Here is a 23,290-nt window from a genome sequence, read left to right as displayed (position 1 = left end):
TGTCCAGCTTATTTGACAGGAAGCAAAGACAGCTGTCTTTTCAAGATCAAGTTCAAAGGGCAGGAGGCTTTTTTCCTTTTTTTGTTTCTCCCTCAGTGTCCCTGACTGCACCTGTGTCGCTCTGCTGCAAACACATGTGGAGGAAAAACCTCGTCCTCGCTGCTCCCGTCCACTGACAGCCATGTGCTCGCAGGCAGGTTAGGTGTGCGGTGAGGGCAGCGTTAGTCTCTGACCTTATTTACCTCTGAGGAGACTTTGTCACAACATTTGAAACAGAAGGGAAAGGCAGAGGAGAGAAAGCTGTGGACACCTGCAGTCGTGTAACAATGCTGCAGTTTATCAGACCTGTCCAGTACTTTACTCCCAAGCGCCCAAGGCTGTGTGTGCTTTTGTGTGCATGTGGCCTCCACTTTGATCATGGAGGAGGATGGCAGAGTAGGGTTCAGTCTCCTTAGGAGACAAAGACATTTTTGTTTTCCCTCGTTCACACAGTTTAAGAAAGCTCTTTTTTAATTATTATTTTTTACAATCTTTATACTTTGACATTTGAAAATGTCAGTGGATGGATCTCATTTTTCTATTCTGGCTCATTAGCGATGGCATTTCACTTTAAACACTTTTAAAGCTTTCTATTCAATCCAAGTCTTTCTTTTATTGTATGATAAGTGAAAAGAATCCTGTTTCAAAATAACAAGCATGTCGACGCCATCTAAACAGCTTCATTCTGTCCTAACATTGCAACAAAATGCTTTTAATTCGTCTCCTTGTTGCTGTTTTTTCCCCTCCCTGACAGATAAATAACTGCAAGAATGAGCATGTGAGCGTACTCGCTTCTGCTCATCGTGTATCCCTGGAGGTGGTGGGAAAAATCCTCCTCCAACTTGTTCTCTTAAGTGATGACAGGACGTCTCCCCCACATCCAAAACCTCCACAGCTATGGGAAGCTACAACTGGCACAGCTGCTTGAAAACTTCTCCGTCATTTTTGGACGATTTGTTCTTATCGGGATTTCACGTTTCGGTATGCTTCATTATTCAGCCTAATGTTGCCATGTTTGCAGTCATGTTAACAAAAAAGCAGCCAGGAATCATTTGTCACTTTATAAAACATGAAAACTTTATGCTTTTTTTGGAAAAGCTCACAAACAAGAATGAAAACACTTTCACAGTTTAAATCGGATTTTTATGTTTTTTTATTCCTAACATGTAAATCATATTGTGTTTCAAAGTTAAATCTATATGTTAGATTTCGTCACATTCTTCCTAAACTGTCTAGATATAAAACAAAACAAAAAAAGTGACATAAGTTAAATCACGTATTTTCAAAATTTTAACAATGCATTTCTACTAATGTTTACAGTGCAATCAGCGGATCTGTCGGTGTTAACAATATTGTTAACATTGACACTTTTTGATGTGTGTATTAGTAAGAATATGGTGATATAATATGTATCGCGATATGCGTCTCACGATACGTATCGCAATATATCTTAAGACTGTACCAAAACAACTTTTCACCCATTTATTTTAAAGAGAATGACTTGGGGAAACAAAAACTCTTCATGGTAATAAAATGCTAAGATAAATTTTATTTAATTATTACAATGTTAAGCACTGAAACTGAACCTCATCCAAGTTGCTTTATCCAAGCAAATTCATATTATTTTACTTTAGCTAAATTAAGAAATATTTTTTTTCTTAAAGATTTCCACAACAAGAAATATTTCACTATCAGAATACATTTTAAAAAATAGAACAAATGTACTTTAACCAATATGGATCTAAAAGAGGAAATAAAGTGCTGCTTACTTCCAACATTGCTAAATGTAGCTTCTCCAGTACTTGTTGTTGTTTAGGTCACGGTGTAGAGATGCTCAGAGGCTCAGTGTGCCGCCAACCAGCAGGTGGGGGTTTAAGTGGAACACAAAAGTAAGACACTGAATTATTTCTGCTCAGAAATAATTAATTAAATATTGTTTTGTCTGCATTATAGGTCGATACAAGTATCCCCAAGTGAAATATCGTGATATATTACCAGATTGATATTTCCCCCACACCCCTGGTTAATATGACAAAAAACTCCTCTGTACTCAAAAGTTGTATGTTTTTGTTGATAATTTCAACTTTAGACTTTGTTGTCAGGAACTGGTGGTGTAGGACTCAAAATGCAGGAGACTTGGTTTGGTGACAGAAACTTAAACTAAATAAACTTAAACATGACAAGATGACCTGACAATAAGAGAAAAAACGAAAAAACAGAGACTTACCGGTAGGATAAGTCCAAATTCCCACCCCAATCCCTAACTACTAAAAACTATACAGTGTTTATGATGCCTTGGATTTGAAAAGCAATTCCGACACCATGCTCACTACTTTTTTTTTTTCCTAAACGATGAATATGACATCAAAATTGGATCAATATGACAATTTTTCAACCTCTATTTATGACTCCACTGTGTTCTGATGATGAAATCATTGACGTTTTATTAAAAGAATTACACTTAAACACATTAAATTGTTCAAACGCATTGCATTGTGGTCTATATCCATCAATCTAGTGAGCATTGATGTGCACTGGTTTTTCGCAAGGCCTTCTGGGAAATTTCTAAGGCACTTGAATTTGGAATTGTAGATTCAGACAGCACTACAAAATGGTGAACTCACTATATAGTGCATTCGTAAATGTGTAAAAACTTGAAATAACTAAAGTCAAAAACTTAAATACACACTGAAACTAGTTAGATCAATTGCATTTTAGCTTGGTTTGTAACATTGCTCTGATCAAATTCAGGAAATTCAGTTGATGTAAGGAGACGAGACTACTACTTGTAGCTTTTAAGGTTTGAGTTTTGCTTACAAGTTCATAAGTATTGATTAGTGTGTTGAAGTTAATTTTTAAATATATTGGACATATCCGAAGAATACATCTACTTCACTTTTAATGCTGTGTAAGAAAATGTTTATGGACAGTGATAAAAGTAAACTAAAAGTATACTCTTCATTCATTCATTCATTCATCTTCTTGGCTGCTTTGTCCCTTTCGGGGTGCCGGAGCCTAACCCGGCTACCGATGGGCGAAGGCTGGATACATCCTGGACAAGACGCCACTGTGAAAGTATAATATCTGCATTATAATTTATCTATAGTTTATTTTTAATTTATCTTATTTTATTAGTATACTTTAAAAAAATAAAAGTTTACTATCTTAATTTTATTTTTAAATAATACTTAAAACAAACTTGAGTCTACTTGCTTGTTTTTCCTGTTCATGTTTAAAGCCCCACTCTTAAAGTGTTTCCAGTGGTCTTTTAATTATAGTTATGCCCTTTTTAGCCAACAACTGTTGTTTTCTCAGTTTCTGCAGAGCAGCTTCAGTTCATTAGAAGTTTGCTTCTGAGTTGTGGGCGGGACTTTGGTGCAGTGTAACTCCTCCCTCCCTGTTGCTTAAACCTTAGAGCAGCTTCCAGTGTATTTTCTACATCACAAATACACTCTTTTCTTGCAGGATTTTTTTTGGCTGCTCCTGATTCACAGCCATTTTATTGAAAAAAAAAAATCAGAAATGCATTTTTGAGCTTAATTTTCTTAAAATGTGTCCTCCATCTTCAGAAAAACGGCACAAGAACATGTTAAAAAACACAATTTTAATGAAAGTTACCTTAAAGTTCCTTCCTTTTTTATGTCTTTACTAAAATGTCCATTTGTGTGTTTGCAATCTTTAACACTTTTAGTCCCACGAACACACGAGCTATGCTCAAAGATAACCAACTATAACTGCTGAAAAGTTCTGAATAAATGCCAATGAAAGCAACAAATTAGACTAAAAAAATAATTATTATTTACCAAGCATGGATTGGACAGTCCAGCCCTCATATTCCACATTTGGAAGCCTCTGATATATTTTGGCATAAGCATCACTAACATTAATGCAAACCAAAACCAAAAAAAAAAATGTTTTATCTAGTTAATCTCTGATGTAAAGTCATCAAAAGAAAAACCAGTTCACATTTGTCAAAAAAATGTGAATACGTACCTAGATCCCATTATGACCATCAGCAACACTTTGCTTCTCGATACTCATTGGTTGCTCCCAGTCACCTCTAAAAGAATCCCACGAAACATTTAAACACACTCACTTTTGAATTCTCTCCTCTTCCTAAATCTGCCTCAGCTGGGAAGACAGCAGCAGCCAAAGACTGACTCCGACAGCCTCCTCATCCAGCAGCACCCCGAAGAGCGTGAGATCTCACCCAGTGTGAGAAATCCCTGCAGGTTTGATGAAGACTCTGCAATCACACCTCATCCGTTTTCTGCAGGGCCAAGTGGGTTTTATGGCGTAAACGTTTATCACATTATAAGTCACGCTGAGTGGTCCAGTCATGATTTGGCGTTAAATATGAAGAGAGGTCTGATAAGAGAAACAATGAAAGAAGCATAAATACATGGAGGGAGAGAAAGACGGTGAGTGACTCAGAAAGAAACGCTCTGTCTGTCAGACATTCACATTCCAAAACGCCCACTAATGTGACTTTTTTTATGTGCATGAAAACACCCAGGTGCTTTTTCTGAGTGTTTTTTTAACTAGCAGTTTGAGTTTCCAAAATATGGCGTCCACCGACCCACAAGGGGGTGCTGGCATGTGCAGCCTATCCTCCAGAGAAAATGCCCGTGGTATGAGGACCGGTCTCAAATAGCAAAACATGAAAGAAGCAATTCAAATATAAAGAGAAAATGTGGTTTAAGGTCGGGTTAAGGTCAGCCAAGTAGCAGTAATATGAGTTATGGTGATAGATGATACATCAGTGTACATCTGTGCATGTTTATACACAATTATCATCTCACTCCAGTCTGACAAAATCTCCCCGAGAGAATCATTACGCCTGAGAGGAATCCCCACAGGAGTTCTTAGGTAGTTTCTGATGCAGATTCCGATAAAATGCATTGAATCTCCAGCTCAGAGTGAGCCAGATTATCTACTATACACCCAATAAAGATATAAATTGTCATTCATGTTGAGGTATTGCTGATTTTCATGGCAAGATAAAGTCATCAAAGTGAGGAATTAACCATTTAATACATCTTTTTCATGACTTATTCATTTAGATTTACTCCACAAACACCCTTTATATTAACATAATTAAGCTTTAACAAATAAAAAATCAAGCTAGCAGTAACAATACACAACATTTTTTGCCTTTTTCCTCTTTTTTTTATCTACACGCTATAAACAATAAACAGTAGGAACCGAAAAGGAAAAATGGGATTTTGTCTCGTCATCACACAATCATGGCATTTTACATAATGAAATTTTCCATAAATATTTCCACAGGTATATCACATGTATAGAGAGTCTCCAGTTAGTTTCTCTAAATCTGATAATGTTTAAAAAAAGAGAGAAAAAGCAAATAGATATGTTAAACCCTAAAACACTTTCACTATAAAAAGTTACTTTTGCTGGATAATTTTTACCTGATATAATATACTTAATAAAAAGTATTTTTATCATAAAAAATACATGAAAATATTACAACACATGACAAATTCGAGTAGTTTTATTCTAGTTTCAATTATGGTTTATTTAGCAAAATGGAAAATAAAAACATAGGAAGATCCTAAAAACCTTCTTGAAATTCACTGAAAAATTAGGAATTTGAGAACAAAAATAAAAATAATAATGATACTGGAGACTTGTCCTTTGGTCCACCCATTCCCGGGATATGTGAGAATTCACCCACTGACCCAAAAATGCAGCATATTGAAAATCATCTAAGCACTTTTGCTCAAGTGAAAATCACACAGCGATAGCGCTCTAACATTAAGTAATATATCAATTCATATAAAGTCAGTTTAACTAGTTCAATTAAAAGTTTAGTTAAAATAATTAGATTTTTTTTGTTATTGTCAATTCTCACAAATATTAGAGTATTGTTCCTATTGCAATCTGTATTTCATTGCATTTTTGTAATTTTTTGTAACAAAATCTATTTTCTAAAAAAAAAAAAAGGAAAATTGGAAAACAATTTATTCATTTACACCCCATCTAAAAAATGTAGTTTTCCTTCTTCAGTATTTTTTTCATTATAAAAATAATGCTTTACCTATTGAAAATGCTGTTTTTTTTAAATATTCACTTTAAAAGATGACTTATTAAGAAGAAAGCAGCCTTTTAAGTTGGTAATGTGCCGTGCTTTCACTGAATGAAATCCTTGCCGTGTCTTCCTTCCCTTTGCTTCTTACCAAAGTGCAGACTCACACACACTCAGGCAGAAAAAACACTTTTCCACTACAGACCACACAGACTGTATACTGTACTTGCATGCAGACACAGCAGGAGAGAGTGAGCGACGGAGACAGTTCATTACCTCTCGCTGTTTGAACAGGTGTGTACCTGACAGGGATGGCTGTGAGTGGGTGTGTGTATGCAGAGACGGGGGAGCCGTCACTCCTCACCATAATCTGTAGGAGCTTTAAGACTGCTTTACTAAAACTCACAAGACCGCATCACGGATTCTGGTTAAAGATTTTACTTTGGTTTCTCATCCCTCCTCCTCCTTCTCGATAGAAAAATGCAGTCAAAGCCATTGTGATTTCAAGTTAGGATTGAACACCTTTTTTTAATATCACAAAAGCATTCTGGTCAATCAAGAAACTGATTTTGTCACTCTTATTTTTTTTTTTAAATATTATTTAATAATAAATTAGGAGGGTTTCAGGTTCAGATCCAGGTCACTATTAATAATACTCCTTATATTTTTTTTTTTTTTATGAAGCACCAAATCCTGTGGCATGACAAAATATCTACAGTAATATAGTTACAAATCAAATATATATATATATATATATATATATATAGTCTTACCAACAGATTAAATAGAATAATTTATGTATTTTATTAAATTAGGCAAAAAATTAGATTAAAATAATAAAAATCTGGACTTACAGTAAGGTGTTTTAACTTTTTATAGTAGTTTTTTAATTTTTAATTTAATTTTTTTCTAATAAAATGATAAAAACAGCTTCATTTTACTTCTTACACAATTCTTGGTTTACTGTTTTCAATTTCATTAACGCATTAACACACAGTTCACCTCCGTCTTCGTCACCTTCTCGCAGGTCCATCAGTTGACTTCGTCATGCATAATTTGCAGAATTCCAAAGCCTCCCTCTTCCAGCTGTTCCTACGCGGGCGACGGCTCCTCCAGTTCACGTTACGGCTCCGATCTCCAGGGTCAAAGTTGAAATCTGCACCTGTGCACCAAGACTAAACAACTGTACCTGACCTGAATGAAAAAATAAATACCTGAAAACGCACATAAACGGACACGCCGCTTGCGGCGCAGATGTGAATGAGAGGATTGCCTTCATTTCAGCTCCTTCAACTTAAGATTTCTGTCCTAAAAATTGAAGAAAATTATCCAAAATAGTTCACAAAACACATCAAAGGTGCACAGAAAGGGAGATTTGTTTCGTTTAAGCAGCGAGTAGAGTCCTCCTGCAGAGACTTTATTCAAAGAGTGCAATTCAGTGTCAGAATGAAACATGGACATTTCAAATAAACCAGCATGTTTATGATATGTAAGTACATGTGCACATTTGCAGAGAAAGCTGCAATTATCTGCTCTGTCAGACTGCAAAATGACAGTGAAAAAATAAACTGTATTGCCCTAAATTATATATATTTATATTGCCCAATTTAATTGGTAAAAGTTGGTATTTTATCCTCAGATAAAGAGGGAAAAATAAATATGCACCAGTGGATTTCACATCCAGTTTCACTCATACCTTAATGTTCAGGACATTAATATTAAATCATACAGATTGAGACTGTTTAATTTTCATCAACTGAGCTTTGGTTGAAAAACTTCACAGCTGGAAAAACAAATGCCAATGATCTTTTTTATGTGTGAAATGGTAATCAACAAGTAGCAGATGCTGCAAAAGTTACACCACAACACTGCCCCCTGCAGGCTGTTTTTGTGGATACATTTGCAAACATGTTTTTCTCCTACAAGAGATGAACTGAAGTTAGAACTACTCTTGAAACTGCGTCTCAGACAGAACTACTCAAACTGCCGTGGAGAGGTCTTATCTGCTGACTTGCAGAGGTTCTATGTGCGCATTAATTCCTCCTCACAGCCCAGAAGAACATTATTAGAGGAGTTTAAACCCAGTGAGACAACTTTTTCTCAGCCTCCGTGTGTTTTCCTCTTCTTGTGTTGACGCTTGGTGAGTCCGTACTTGAAGAACTCGTAGACCGACCAGCTGATGGCGGTGGAGGGCATCTGGTAGATGATTCTGGCTTGAACTCCCTTGAAGAAGCCCCGCAGGCCGCCCAGCCTGTAAACTGTCCGGAAGGCGTGGGCCAGGCCTGAGATGTGTCTGTGGGCTCCGTGGCTGGAGGAGCTGAGAGCCTGCGACTCCTGCGTGTTCAGCAGGGTCTTGCAGACGTCCAGCGGCGTGGTGGCAGCCGCCGCGATGGCCCCGGCTAAAGCTCCGGAGAGCATGTGGGACGAGGGGTTGTACTGTCTGTGGGGGTTCAGCAGCTCCTGCAGGTGCTCGTAGGTCATGAAGTGGAGAGCCTGGAAGGGCACGTTCATGGTGAGCTGCGTGGTGTAGCTGCGGTAGAATGCGGCGGGGCCCTCTTTCTGCCAAACGGCGCGTACACAGTCCAACACGCCGCGGTACGGGGAGTTATACATCTGCATGCGCTGCTTCACAACTGGAAAGGCAGGTTTGTTCCCAGGATCCACCAGTGAGGAAAACATGAAAAAGAAACAAGTGATTAGGATTTTACACAATCATCTTTTAGAAGCAAAGGCTGCTAAGACAGCTGCACAAGACCACTAAGACCAACGTCCTTCTACTGATGTGTTTGGACAGGTGGGATAGAGACAGCTGTGAAAAGCAAAGGCAGTGTGGACAGTTCAACCAAGCTTGGCACCTGCAACTTTCTCCTTTTTTTCAGTGGAGGACAATACATCTTTATTCTACATCCAATTAAGCTTAAACGTTAAAATGACCCCCCCTCACCTTCTGCCGGGTTCATGGCGGCATCGTGAAGCAGCGTGGCCACGCACCCAGCTGCTCCTGAAACAAACACAGCAACAGTTACTACCATGGAGAGCAGATTCAGAACACAGAAATGAGATCACCGCCGACCAGATTAAAGCCAAAACTTAATAATAGAGAGCCATCTAGTGGACACAAGTCTTATGACATTTTTGGACTCCAACCCCAAATCATCATGCGATGAAAAGAGGACTTACCCGGCCTCCTTCTAAACTGGAAAACAAAGAAGGAAAAAGCAGCAATGATGAAGCAAAAGTTGGACAATAGGATAGAAGACTGAAAACTGATTTAGATGCTATTATGCTGATCATAATGACTGCCAGTTTCTTTAGCTGAATCAGCACTTGAGCTGAACTGGAGTTTTTTTTTCAAACTAGCCTTGGACCTTTTAGCCGTGATCTCACATTTATGACGATCTGAACATTGATGGCGGATTCTGTGTATGTGCGCGTTATGTGGTACCATTAGCCACATGGCTGTTAGCCCCTGGATGAATGACATCACTCAAAGTCTTTTTGAGCTTCTCATAGCTGGCAAAATAAAGGGCGTGTGCAGGTCCGGCCCCGATCGCCGTGGCGTTCAGGCCTCTCAACGGGCGCCACACTCCTTCTGTGGCCACTATTCGGCGGAGGGCATCCATCACGTTCCGGTACCGAGCTGCCGGGTCTGGCTGCAGACTCTGCATTCGAGTCTGGAAAAAAACAAAAACACAATTTTAATAAAATCTGTTTTGATTTCTAAGACATTTTAATCCAAAAAGAGATTGTAAACAAGCTGCATCTTAAGAACATGGGTGAGGAAATGAGGTGTGTGACTCTGGGTGGGGTTCATGTCGGTGTACATGAATGACTGAATAGAAGGAAATGTGCAGTTACAAGCTTCAGGGTCAAAGGGGACATAAGCCGACTTCCTTTAATCCTCTTTTTACTCATGACCCTGAACGCCCCTCCCTGTTGGCCTTTACACACATTAATATTATTGGATCTACCCGAGGTTCCGACAGCACAGCAAACCGTGAATGTCAGAACGTCACTGTGCACCGCAAAGGCACAAACAGGCCTCATATCACTTTTTATTACAGCAGCAGAACTCCAGCGTCTGTTCTGCTGCTCTTCCATTTATGGCCGTACATAATGTATGCATGCTTGGAGGGCCATCATACTGTAGCTGTAGGTCCGCCGTAGTTATCTAACCCACGTCAGCATAACTAAAAAAGCAATGACCTTGCGCTCTGTCTTATAAGACACATCGCATAGTAAACACAAAAGAATGAGACAACAGTTTGCATGAAAACAACTCAATGAGGCCAACATCATTCATTGTATTAAAGCTTGGGGCTTTTTTTTTTGGTACAACTTAACAGATAATCTGTGTTTTAACCTTTAAAATATTAAAAAAAAAACAATCATACATTTAAAAAATATATTTTAAAAATAAATAGGTTAAAAACGGTCTTTTCAAGAATGATTTTCAATAGAAAAATAAGTTTTAACCCCAAAATGTTACTGCTTTCAAAGACAAATTTTAAGCTTTACAGATAAAAATAATTGAAAATGTATTTTTTGTCAATGAATGCTTAATACAAAAAAAAAACTTGTTTAAAAACTGGCTTGTGACCCTTACAAAAATCTTCATCTGAATCAAAAAAACATGTTCTCAAAAAACACCCAACTGACCTTTCTATTTGGGAATGTTCAAGTTTAGAAGTTTAAACCATTGATTTTTGCTTTTAACATGTCCTTGACTTCCTGTGCCCCACTTGGAGCAATTCCACTGTAGGTTATGGGCTCAGTAAACATTCCTGTTTCTGTTTTCAAAGGTAAAAGTAAATTTAGATCAAACAAGGGGGTGAATTTTGTTACATGTAATTAGCTTCGAGTCTGACATGAATATTGTAGGATTTTAAAATTATACTTTGATATGTATCTGTGTATTTTGATGAAAAGGGGAGGGAATACATTGTGTGTAACATCATAACTTTTTAAAAATCTAAATTTAAACTAAATATTTTGCAGAATTTACAAGAAAAGCTTCTCATGAAAGCTGGAAAAATCGTAACAAGAGATTTAGTATTAATGTGTGTATTTTAACTTTTAGATAAACACAAACAATTGTGAATTTGCCCAAACTTGTTAGTTTAGTTTATAAAGTTTTTTTGTCTTGATATCTGGGAACAAAGTGTTCCCAAATGCTGTGTAATTTAAATCAAAATTACTTTTTATTGGAAATAAAAGACAAATTGACTTAGTATCTTTAATAATATATATATATCAATAGAAATCGATATGTCTAACTTGATAAGGGCCTCATGTAGTAGTCTTATGTACCTTCCAGATGAACTCGCCCTGTTTTTACGGCCCTTTCACAATAAGTTCTCGTGTTGTAACACGTCTGTGCTTTTACATATTTACAGGGTGCTATGCTTTCTCTTTAATCTAAAATGCTTTCAATTTTATGTTTTAAATACAAATGGTTGATTTTTGTTACTTTTTTCTTTGTAATATTTAGTTGGTGTGTTAAAATAAAATAACTCTTTTAAAGTATTTCGCCCCTCATGGGCCACCGTATGCTAAGCAAACTAAAAGTATAAAATTGCGTAACCCCTAATCCTCTAATTTCCTCTTAAGTTTCGATAGTACAGTTGTACTCCCGAACTTATATTTAAACGCATGTGCTCAACTAACTCACTCTATAATTAAATGTTGTTATGAAACTCAATCTTGGACTAAAATAATACACGTTGAGCTACAGAATCATGCTAAATGCTTAGCTAAGGCTGCGGAATGTTAGCGTGCTGACTGACCTTGTCCTCACAGCCGTCAATGCAGCGTGTTTGAGTTAGCTAAGAGCTAATAAGCTACATTAGAAATGCAATCATAATACATAAAAATGCGCATAAAGTGAAATATTCAGCAATAAGTTAAGGTGCCTCCTAGTTGATTGATTAGCGGGCTATGCTACCTTCACGCAGTCGATGGGAAACATGACACAGTGTTCCATGATTCCGGCCACAGCTCCAGCCAACATGTGGGTGCTAGTGGAAGCTCCCCGTGGCAGAGCCTCATAGTCCGGCTCAAAGTCCTCTGCTTGTGCATCTTGAAAACTACAGGTACAACCGACATTCTGCAGTTCTGTTTCCCCGCCGATCCGAGGTGTCAAACTCCCCACGATACTTTCCGAAACTCCCCAGAACCTGCCCCCCAGCCATCGAACTTCAGCCCCGGCAGAGGCTCCTGCAACACCGGGATCCCCGCCCGTGGTCTCCGTTGTCATCCGACGTTTCCTCACGAAAGCATCTGCTTCCATGAGGAGCAAGATAGTCTGTGAAGGTCTTTCGTTCGCGGACACGCTGTCTTGTTGTTGTTTTCAGGCCTTGAGTTTTACATCCCCTGGGCTTGTTCAGAATCGTCCCCGCTGGAACAGAACACCCCCGCCCATCTTCTTCCAGCCGGCGCCCGTGGAGGCCGTAACGGACAAACCCCGTCTATAAGACCCGCCCACCATCCAGAACTGACCGTTCATTGGTTAAAATCGACACATCCTCCCCACGCTAATAGATAATACTCCTGTCAATCATTTAAGGAGCACATGATTTTGAACTTAAAAATGAAATACCTTTTAGTTTAATTTTAACTTTTTTCTTAAAGAAAAGTTATTTCCATTACATAATATCAACAGACAATTTTGAAATAAATAAATAATAGAATAAATAGGGGGAAAAACACAAAACTGGACTTGATTTAGTTTTATTATTGAACAAGTTTAAACTCTTTTTAAATTCTGAAATATATTTTAAATACATTTTAAGTATTCCTGTTACCAGTGTATTTTAAAATTAGGAAATCTCCTTGGAGAAGAGCGGAAACATCTACTATAACCAAGAAGTTGGTTCAGAGTCCAGTTGACAGGTGTTTTTCAACATACTTTACCTCCATCTATGGAATCCACCTATGAAAAAGAATCTACAGACAGAATGCGTCTTCTCAATATTATAAGAGCCTAACCCCTGACTCAGTGTATGCAGAAAAGTTCATTCACAACGGAAAAACAGAATGTATAAACACCAAAGCAATCATTTCTTAATTATATTTTCTTTTAACATTTTTAGCATATCTTACAATGATCTTTAACATTCACCTAATCTAAGTATAAAAGCATTCAGTTTGAGGGATGGGGGACGGGAGCAAGATTAGTTTATTATTTTTGCCATCCTTCCAGTGTTTCTTACACAGAGCAAATTAAAGCAAACATTCAATTAAATTTTATTTATATAGCCCAATGTCACAAAAAATGGGCGTTGTATCTGTAATTGTACAGAAGCAGAAAGTCAATCATAAAATCTAAACAATAGCCAATTGCTAAAATAAATTAAACTAAACCGACTAAATTAAACTGGTTATCCCTGCCCTTAGACCCTTCTTCTCGGTAAGGAAAAACTCCTAAAAATAATGATTCCAGAAAAAAAATGAAGAGGAAATCCCCTCCCAGGACGGCGATTTACCAGGACTATGAATGAATAATTAGCTAATAGAACTCTACAGCTATGTATTTAAAAAGAGTTCAATAAGATAGTACTGAGGGACGGGTGGGGTTGAGGTCCACAGCCAAGACGAGCCAGAGGCGCAGTCCACGGCCAAGAACAAGAGCACAGACGATCCACCAGGAATCTCTCCCACTCCAAAATGCGAGATGGAGCTTTTTTTTTTTTTTCAAGCAATCTCCAGCATTAATTTCTTCTCAAATGCAACTTTATTTAACTTCCTGATGAATTATCTTAATTGCAGAGGACACAAACTTCTACTTAAACAATGCAAATCTATTTTTGTTAAAATGAATGCATAATATTCAGTAAATACTCGTCATGCAAGCCAACCTTTGCACGATGAAGCATACCAAATAACAATTCTCTGAGAATGCCATTTAATGAAAAAATAAATAAACCCAATTACACATTTTGTTGTATTGAAATTGGAAGTCTCCCTCTAGGATTTGAGATACAAACTTAAATCAGAAGGAACTTAAAACTCAATGTTAAAAGTTTAGGATCAGGTCTAGAAACATTTTTGATTCAAATCAGTGTTTAAAAAAACAACTAATCTTTTTGACATTACAGCAAATCTGATGTGGGGTTATTAAAATCTTACATCAGACTTTTGTGAGCCTTCTGTCAAAAGACGCTGGGTAAGTATGGAAACATTTCAACAAGGTAAATGTTCTTTTATAGATTGGACCTGCTTGAGTCAGACTGGTGCTCAGTCTATGAGAAGTCTTATTGACAAAGGCGCCAGTTCACAACCAGTCAATTTAAATGGAAAAATGTGTGAGTAACTGCAAAATAAAATGGTAACAACAAAAGGTAAACATCAATTGTATTTTTTTAACAAAAGTTTAGCAATAAAGTTGATTTTTGAATTATCACTAAGCATAACAACCATTTTTGTGGGCCTCAACTGTAATTTTTGATTTTAAAAAGTGTGTTACAGGACCTAACATCTTTGCTGTTATTTCATCAGAAAAAGGGTTAATTGCATCTTGGTCCGGAGCTGTTAGAGCTTAATTGAATTTTCTGTTTTATTGCCTGGAAGGGCCTTCAAGGGCTGCAGTGTTGAATTTCTGCCGACAAAGGGGAATGAAGTGTTAATTTCTGCTTACAAGAACAAAATCTCCAGTCTGTATTCTATGATCTTGTTATGGTTGATTGGCTGTTTTCCGCAGACACTCCTTTAAGGAAAACCAAGCAGACGGCTTATTAGGATCATTCCTCTTCCCTGAAAGTAATGCTACTCTAATACGCCAAGGGAGAAAGGAATTTTAAGTCTCGAAGGAAACTCTAGATCATCATAAAACCCCATTTCATTCTCCCTACCAAGAGAGTGCACAATCTATACAAACCCCAGGAGTTGTTTTACACTGTCTAAGCAGAACATAGTTAAAAATCCACATTATAAAGGCAAGATGAGAAGATAATTTGCTAATGTTCTGCTGTGTTTAGTTGTTTTTGCTCCAATCATCACCCTCTATTCCTGTTATCCCAGCCAACGAGCTCCCACTCTGAGGCAGTCTGCTCTATGGATCTCTGTTTATCCGTCCACGCAATTGATGTATGGCCTCTTAACTCATTATTGCATGGAAGATGAACCACTAGGTCAACATGACATCTTCAACAGCAACACTAGGAAACCATTTCGCCTTAAGAGCTCATCTTAAAGCTCTTAAGACGGGTCCTTATACCTTGATAGAACTCAAACCTGGACAAGCAAAAAATAAAAAACATTGAGTAAAGAATAATATACATCATATAAATATTTGTAGTCTACTTTTCCAGTCATTTTCTAGATGTAGATGGTAGATTTTTATCCAATTCCTTTCCCAAGTCATATATTTTATCTCGTTCACTTTGTATAGTTATTTTTGCGTCCATAAGTAGATGTTATGTGTTTTTCTTTTATTTGTGGGCATCTAATTTCTTTAATTTGGAATTCGAATGCAGGTTCCATTTTATTTTTTCCATGCCATTTTAATTATACTTCCTTCAGTTACTAAACTTTTCAAATTCCTTTCATTCTTTGATCATTTCAGCTTGGGGCCTTCTTTCTGTGATCCACACATTCCCATTCCTGGTCCATGTGGATACAATTTTTTTTCTTTCAATTTTTGTGTTTTTCTTTGGGTATTTTTTTTCTCTTGGATTATTGCAGGTCATCACATTTGGGGGAGAAGTCAGAACATTTAGTGGGGCTCTACCCCCCTCTGCTCATGTATCCGCTCTTGGAATCAGAGCTTTGGTTTCTCAGTGTCAGAAGGTCAATTTCGCCCTCCTGTGGTCCAAAGGAGAATGACAGATTGAACTTATTTGTGTCTCATTTTCTACTTTTACTGATAAGGAAAAAAAAAACTTTGGAGCAAACATCTGAGAAAACATTTTATCTTCTGATAGTTTATAAACCTTTTGTCTATGCGTAAAACCAGACAAAATAGGATTAATGTAATATATGTTCTCTTTTTGTTTTATTTTGCTCCCAATTAATTTTTATAACCCCCAAAAAGTCTAAATCATTTTTAAAAATCTATATGGGGATGTGATCTTTTTAGCCATACTGCTCCTGCATGGAGCTCCATAGTAAGGAGGCGGGACTGTAGCGTTTCAGCGCGTCAGACCGTCGACATGGCTGCAGCTGCAGCGGCGCGCATCGATCGAGGACACAGATCTGTGTCTCTTTTGGGAACACTGACTGGATGCAGAGCGATCCACGCCGCGCCAAAATCTCGTTATGACGCGCTGGTCGTCGGAGGAGGTGAGATCCGTGGAATGCATTGAGGGGGGGAAGACACAGCAGCAGTACTACCGCTGTGCAGCTGAACGCGCCACTTTTAGAAGAAGCTGCAACACGTTTGCTGATGAACATCGAGAAACTTGGTCTCTTTAATTTACAGAAAACCGTTTAAATATCTATAGAAAGTGGTTATGTTGAAAGATTTAATTCAAATCACTGCAACTTGCCATTACGCAACTCTGAACTGCTTGAACTTTGTTATTAAATAACTTTGACGCGCAGCAAATACACTTTTTTATTGTTTCAATGAAAACACACAATTCAAACTGATGGTTTTTGGGTTTATTATTTATTTTTCCAGGACACAATGGACTCGTGGCAGTGAGTTCAAGCACTTTTCCAACTCTTACTGTACAGCATGTCCATCACTGTGAAAGTAGGATACAGATGTGTGATTGTGTGTGCAGGCTGCGTTTCTTCAGAAGGGAGGGGTGAAGACAGCTGTGTTGGAGCGCAGACATGTGCTTGGAGGAGCAGCTGTCACAGAGGAGATCTTCCCTGGTATGATGGATCGGACAGCTTCCAATTAAACAATAATTTATTTTAGATAAAATGTAAAAAAAAATGTGCAACAAATTTCCAAGCATCTGTTAATTTTTTTCCATGATGTTGGCACATTTTCTGCATGGTTTGTTACACTTTTCGACATGAATGACAGTCAAAGTCCCTGTGTGGCTTACATTTTATGATGTTCCTCTGAGTGATAACACATCTGTATGCAGGATTCCACTTCTCCAGGTGCTCCTACCTGCTCAGTTTGTTGCGACCTCACATAATTAGAGACCTGGAGCTCAAGGTAACCACATCCGGTTTAGGGTGATTGCCTAAAGTGACTCTATTTTTATTCTCTTGGTATTCTTTAAATGTTTAGAAACATGGACTTAAGGTGTACATGAGAGACCCTCATGCGTTCACCCCTATGTTGGAAGACGGGGTGAGAGGTGCCCCACCACGGTCCCTCACCCTGGGCTCAGATCTGGCCAGCAACCAGAGGGAGATTGCCAAGTTTTCCCAAAAGGACGCAAAGGTGTTTTAATCGTCAAACAGTGCTTTTGAAATGATGAAAAGGCTTTAAATTCACCTTCTTGTGATCTTTCCCCATCCACATTCTTTTCAGGCTTACCCAGAATTCACTGCACATCTTGAGAAGCTAGCAGGAGCTATCCACCCTCTGCTGGACAGTCCACCTGTAGATATTCCAGGTGTAATGACTGGATCCCTGAAGAAAAGGCTGTCTGCAGCTAAGACTCTAATGCCAGTTCTGAAATGTGGTGTGTTCATAGAAATGCACTTTAAAAACATTTTTTTAGGTTACATTTTAACCTTTAATATTTTTGTGTTTGTGTGTTATTTAAAGGTTTAAAACTTGGAAGGAATGTTCCTGATTTTTATGAGATTATAACTGCACCCATTATGAAGGTTTGTCATTTATTGTTTACAAAAAAACATATTTTTTGTGTTTAAAATGCCTAATTTAAGTTGTGCCTCAAAGATTCTCTCTCGTTGGTTCGAATCGGAGCCCCTGAAGGCAACTCTGGCTACTGATGGTGTGATTGGAGCAATGACCAGTCCCAGTAATCCTGGTAGCGGGTGAGAAATTCTCAAAGTACTCATAAAAAAAGCAGATTTCTTTCTACTCTGCCACTAATTTGTTGGCCTCCCAGGTATGTGCTCTTACATCATGTGATGGGAGAGCTGGAGAAGGAGAAGGGCGCATGGGGCTACGTGGAGGGAGGCATGGGAGGCGTGTCTCAGGCGATGGCTAGAGCCGCTCGATCCTATGGAGTTGATATTTTCACTGAGAAGGTAAAACTTTAATGTATGATTTCAAATGTTAGCATCCTTGTTGCGAACATCTTTTAGAGACTTACTCCAGTGAAAACAGTGAGATACCATGTGGCATTTTTCTCAAGATTCCTCATTTTTAATAGTTACAGATTTTGCCTTTCAACTTTTTCTATTACTACTACTTTTTCCTGCAAGTATATCACAACATTTTAATTGTTTCCTTTATAACTGCATCACTTGTGGGGATTTCTGAGTAAATCTGCTCATGTGATTTATAAAGTGTGCAGGAATGTTTGAAAAGAAGTCCTACTGACGTAAACTGTGCGAACTCTGTTTTTAACGTGTTTTTGGCAGGATGTGGAGCAGATTCTTGTTGCTTCAGATGGATCTGCAAAGGGAGTTGCATTAAAGGATGGCACAGAGATAAATAGTAAAGTTGTTTTGTCAAATGCAACCCCATATGTTACCTTTAGGAACCTCACACCTCAGGTAAGTTTTTTTAATTTTTATTTAAAAACTTTGAAAAAAAAAGAGTAAATCAAATTGACACAAACCAAGCAAGGCAAAGATGCTAGCTGATTTGATTCTAAGAAGTTTGATTCCATGACCTTTTTTAATTTCATTAGCTTTGGGTTTAAAGAGGCAGTAAATGGGAAAAAGCTAAATTCAAATATTCCTGTTTTTAAATCTATGATCTATTTTTTAATGATCTGTGTTTCCACTGCAGGCTGCCCTTTCATCCGAGTTTATCAGAGCGGTAGATCAGATTGACTACACCTCGCCTGTCACAAAGATAAATGGTGAGTCTGTTGGTTAATCTATGCAGCTTTTTATACACACATGTGTGAAACCTGTCTTTAACAAAGCATGTGTTACACTTTATGAAAAGTAGTTGCTACATACTTTTTGATGCTTTTCTTGGTTTGTATTTTAGATTTAAGTTTCTACACCTTTAGAAAAATGCAGTTTATTGTGCATTATTGTGCCCTTCAGTACATTACAGATCAGGGAAATGCTACTTTTATGTTGTTACTTTCCATTTTGAAAGAAATAGTCCCCCACCGTTTCTATGCTCACCTTCAGAAAACATGTTTAGTTTTTTTTTTTTCTTTATTTTAATGGTGGAACGCCAAATCTAATTTATCGATGTGAAAAAAATGGGTGTACTCAAAATCAAATCAGAATCGCCACAACAAATAATAACTGACTGAAGAACTTTAATCTTTAATCTTCTGTGCTTCTTCAAAATGGACTTCTATCTGAAAGTAGTTCCTGTCCAGTTCTCCTTTCTCCTCAGACTAGAAAATATTTCTCTGGTATATCCTCTGGTTCAGCAACAAACTGACATTAAAATTTCAAAACTCATGTTTGTCTGGTTTACCACATATCTGACTGGTGGATCATTTTCTGTCGTATCTTCTAAGTTTAAGTCCTCCTCTGCACTTCTGGTGTGCCACAAGGCTCTGTTTTGAGACCTCTATTCTTCATTTTATATATGCTGCCTTTACAGCATATTTTAATCTCTTTTAACGATATTTCTTAACATTTTTATGCTGATGACATTCAGCTTTATGTGCCTTTTGAACCTCAGGATGTTTTTAAAGTACAGATTTTACACGGATGTCTGGATTTGGTCAAGAGTTGGATGAATGATGACTTTCTCCAATTAAATGAAGTTAAAACTGAGGTCCTCGTCTGTGCTCCTGACAAATGTCTCCCCCACAGTCCAGAGGATTGGTCCACTTTTCTCCTTTGTCAAGCCCTCTGTAAGGAACCTCGGTGTAACTCTAGACCCAGTTTTATCTCGTGACTCTCATGTTGGGTTACTTATTCGTTCTTGCTTTTATCCTTTAAAATCATTGCCAAACTGAGTCAAATTGTGTCGCAATCTGAGATGGAGATGTTTTTTCCATGTTTTTATTTCTCCTTGTCTGGAAGATTCAAAATCTTCACATGTTTTAGTGTGCAGCCATACACTCCCAGCAGGTCCATGAGATCATGTGACCTGGGTCAGCTGGCTGTTAAGAGAACTCGGTTAAAAAATAAAGGTCCTTTTTAAAATTACGTTTTCATGATTCTGTTTTTATTTTCTGTGTTTTTACTTTGTGTTTTACTGGGAAACACGTTGGGATTTTTATCTTGAAAGGTGTTATATAAATAAAGTTTATGATTGTCTGTGTGGTGAATCTTGATGCACTGACTCAAATCAAATGATTGATTTGATTTTTTATGAACTGGTGAGTCTATCAGTTTTTTTCTTTTACCTTCAGTTTTCTGTGTTTGGGTGCAGCACTCTATTTTTGCCCTCCTTGTCAATGGTGTTGATGACTCTTCTGGACATCTCTCAAGTCAGCAGTCTTCCTCATGATTACGTAACTAACTGACCCAGACTGACAGACCGTTTAAAGACTCAGTAAAAGTTTGCAGTTTTTTTTAAGCTAATTTGCTGACTAGAATGTGACACTATGATGTTCTAATTTTTGGAATCACAGAATTTGGGGTTTTGGTAGCTATAATCATCAAAAATGCGAAAAAAAAATCTTTGTAGATAATTCTATAATCCTACAATTTTCATTTTCTGAATGACTTATTATCTTATTTTTTACAGTGGCAGTGGACAAACTACCAAACTTCTTAGCATGTCCCACCCCGGATGGTAAACCTGGACCCCACCATCAATGCTCCATCCATCTGAACTGTGAAAGTGTGGAAGTGCTGGAAACTGCATATAAAGAAGCCACAAATGGACACCCATCTACAAGGTAAAATATATTTATACCCCTTCTAAAGGTTAGATCAACCTTTTAATTATTCAGGTTATTTGCCCTGCTTTAAGTAATAGACCTAAATCAATTAATATTAAAACGTTCTGTTGTAGGTTTTTCTTAAATGTGCATATAAAATCTAACAATATGTTGTCAGAACTGCAAATACATGAAGTAAAATAGGAAAATATAAGTTATATTCCTATTTCTATACATGTTCCTAAAAGTTTTTGGTCTATTTCAGTTTCTCAGACAGTGCATTTGTGAAGACAAGCTAGTTATCTTGCTAATAAGTTACTCTAAGACATAATTTTATATATTCGTCTTTACTCTGCAACATTTTCCTCTGTTCCTGTAGACCTATGCTGGAAATGACCATTCCCTCTGTGTTAGATCCCACTCTGGCTCCCCCTGGCTGTCATGTAGTGTCACTCTTCACTCAGTTCACCCCTTACCATGTGGAGGGCAGGGAGTGGACCAGCCAAGAGCGAGAGGCTTTTGCCGACACTGGTAAAAAGCAGATTTGACACATGTAAATTACACCTTCTGAAGTGTGTATTTTCATAATTCTGTGCATATGCATGCTTTTTCTGTGTTTGTAGTGTTTGATTGGGTGGAACAGTACGCCCCGGGGTTCAAAAAGTCAGTAGTGGGCAGAGACGTCCTGTTGCCACCAGATCTGGAGAGGATCTTTGGACTCACTGGAGGGGTACAAAACATACCGCAGACAACATAGACCGCTGAGAACAATTTGAATGCTGACATGCCGCTTATTTGTTTGACACATTCAGCTATTCACTGGATGAGGAAGTCATTTGCATCATACTCAGTGTTTAGTCACTGTTCTATGAGCTGTCTATGGTTACTGATATTTTTACCACAACCCATTTCACAATCCGATGCCACATCAGCTAGGTTGTGCTGACTGTATGTGAACTGCATTTGCTGACTGCTTTATATTTTGTGAGAAGATTTCTTTCAAATAGAACGGCACTAAAAATGCAACATTTTTGTTTTGTTTTCACAGAATATCTTCCACGGTTCAATGTCTCTGGACCAGCTCTATCTAGCAAGGCCTTTGCCCTCCCTCTCAAACTACCGCTCACCAATTAAAGGGCTCTATCTGTGTGGTAGTGGATGTCATCCAGGTTGGTCCTTCATAGTGTAGTAATAAGTGTATTTATGGGTGATTATGCTGAAAATTTGAACTTTGGAGCTTGGAGCGCACACTTATCGTCTTCGCTGCTGATAAACCTGGTAATGTTGGGTGACTGAGTAAATAGAATGGGATTTCCTTTGTGTAATGATTCTCAGGTGGTGGTGTGATGGGTTCTCCTGGCTGGAATGCAGCACTCACTGTCATGGCTGATCTGAAACGCCACTAGGACACAGCAGCACGAGGGTGGTTCCTTCTACAACGTCTATTCTGCATTTTTAAAAAGCTTTACAAGCTTTGAATTGCTTTAACTTCATCAGAAGTGTAGAGCTGCAAGGTGACATAGATAGATGAATATATGTGATATTTAAAGGACACATAACAGCTTTTAAGAATAATTAGGTTATCTAAGTTTAAAATCCACTAGTAAAGATTGTTATTTAGTTGATGACAGAACCTTACTAACTACCACAAGTGTTAGGATTTTTTAATAATAGATTTTTTTTAAATGTGAAAAATATTTTGTATTAACCAGGAATAGTTTTTAATAAATTCATAACTATTTTAAAATGTTGTTTTTATTTATTTTTTTATGCATATGTATGTATGAAATCTTTTTTTTTCTTTCTCTAAAATATTTCCATCAGTAAGAATGTCTGGTATTCAAATGGTATTTCTTCAATTTTTCTGAAGTTTTATATTCTGTTCTAGCTCTCTTCATCAAGACACAAACTTTCCAAAACTGTTTTATAGAAAAGTAAACTTAAAGCATAAAATGGGAATGAATCTATTTACAAATTCCTAATCAAGGTTTCTAGATTTAGGGCAAAAAGAACTGAACAACAGGACCATTGACGGAGCAATAATGTGACTTTTTCCAGTCAGTTTCACAGAGAATTTATCTATAAATTGAATCTCAAGCTGAAATAATCGCATTACTTGTGATTAATCCAAACAATACTGTTTGCAGAAGCTGCTAATTGAAGCTTAAGTCATAAATGAACTAACAAAGTAAAAAAAAATGGCTAACTATACAAAAATGCATAAATAAGTTGCAGAAACCACACAGTTACTTGAGGAAATGCTTGGTAAATAGTAAACAGAGTGCTAAATTAATGCGTTGACTGACGCCAAGGATAGTTTGAAACTGTTGGGGGAAAAAACTTCCATAGAAATGCT

The 23,290-nt window shown here is 37.5% G+C and overlaps 2 protein-coding genes and 1 long non-coding RNA gene across 4 annotated transcripts; 2 read left to right on the top strand and 1 right to left on the bottom strand.

Annotated features, from left to right (window-relative positions):
• The first annotated feature begins 848 nt into the window (after positions 1-848).
• LOC112161450 lies at positions 849-7,366 on the top strand. Its single transcript, XR_002921882.2, has 3 exons — positions 849-1,020; positions 4,171-4,271; positions 7,113-7,366. It is a non-coding gene; the product is annotated as an uncharacterized LOC112161450 (long non-coding RNA).
• A 97-nt stretch (positions 7,367-7,463) lies between these two features.
• On the bottom strand, positions 7,464-12,560 carry slc25a28 (solute carrier family 25 member 28). Its single transcript, XM_024297699.2, has 4 exons — positions 12,030-12,560; positions 9,531-9,759; positions 9,030-9,086; positions 7,464-8,718 (listed from the first exon to the last, which is right to left on the bottom strand). Exons 1-4 carry the CDS (start codon positions 12,372-12,374, stop codon positions 8,186-8,188), a joined length of 1,164 nt encoding a protein of 387 aa, XP_024153467.1. The 5' UTR covers positions 12,375-12,560; the 3' UTR covers positions 7,464-8,185.
• A 2,048-nt stretch (positions 12,561-14,608) lies between these two features.
• pyroxd2 (pyridine nucleotide-disulphide oxidoreductase domain 2) lies at positions 14,609-22,922 on the top strand. 2 transcript variants are annotated; one of them, XM_024296504.2, is made up of 16 exons: positions 14,609-16,363; positions 16,704-16,723; positions 16,810-16,903; positions 17,125-17,198; positions 17,274-17,429; positions 17,520-17,673; positions 17,760-17,821; positions 17,895-17,992; positions 18,067-18,208; positions 18,545-18,679; positions 18,918-18,990; positions 20,799-20,952; positions 21,314-21,465; positions 21,558-21,664; positions 21,983-22,103; positions 22,270-22,922. In XM_024296504.2, exons 1-16 carry the CDS (start codon positions 16,234-16,236, stop codon positions 22,338-22,340), a joined length of 1,743 nt encoding a protein of 580 aa, XP_024152272.1. In that variant the 5' UTR covers positions 14,609-16,233; the 3' UTR covers positions 22,341-22,922. The 2 variants fall into 2 exon arrangements, 1 of the variants encoding a protein (XP_024152272.1); XR_004949243.1 differs by lacking the exon at positions 22,270-22,922 and having other exon boundaries at positions 21,349-21,465; positions 21,983-22,017.
• Positions 22,923-23,290: the final 368 nt, after the last annotated feature.

The sequence above is a fragment of the Oryzias melastigma genome, linkage group LG15 (assembly GCF_002922805.2).
Source record: "Oryzias melastigma strain HK-1 linkage group LG15, ASM292280v2, whole genome shotgun sequence".
NCBI classification, from domain to species: domain Eukaryota; kingdom Metazoa; phylum Chordata; class Actinopteri; order Beloniformes; family Adrianichthyidae; genus Oryzias; species Oryzias melastigma.
This window is presented reverse-complemented; position numbering and strand designations above follow the sequence as displayed.

What these genes read in the sequence shown, in the direction of transcription:
- slc25a28 (XM_024297699.2), bottom strand. Translation starts at nt 12,374, where the DNA reads ATGGAAGCAGATGCTTTCGTGAGGAAACGTCGGATGACAACGGAGACC. An exon ending in TTCCCATCGACTGCGTGAAG is followed by an intron (nt 9,760 to 12,029) that starts GTAGCATAGCCC and finishes GTTTTTTTCCAG; the next exon opens with ACTCGAATGCAGAGTCTGCA. An exon ending in TAACAGCCATGTGGCTAATG is followed by an intron (nt 9,087 to 9,530) that starts GTACCACATAAC and finishes TGTTTGTTTCAG; the next exon opens with GAGCAGCTGGGTGCGTGGCC.
- pyroxd2 (XM_024296504.2), top strand. Translation starts at nt 16,234, where the DNA reads ATGGCTGCAGCTGCAGCGGCGCGCATCGATCGAGGACACAGATCTGTG. An exon ending in CGCGCTGGTCGTCGGAGGAG is followed by an intron (nt 16,364 to 16,703) that starts GTGAGATCCGTG and finishes TTATTTTTCCAG; the next exon opens with GACACAATGGACTCGTGGCA. An exon ending in TTAGGAACCTCACACCTCAG is followed by an intron (nt 18,680 to 18,917) that starts GTAAGTTTTTTT and finishes TTTCCACTGCAG; the next exon opens with GCTGCCCTTTCATCCGAGTT.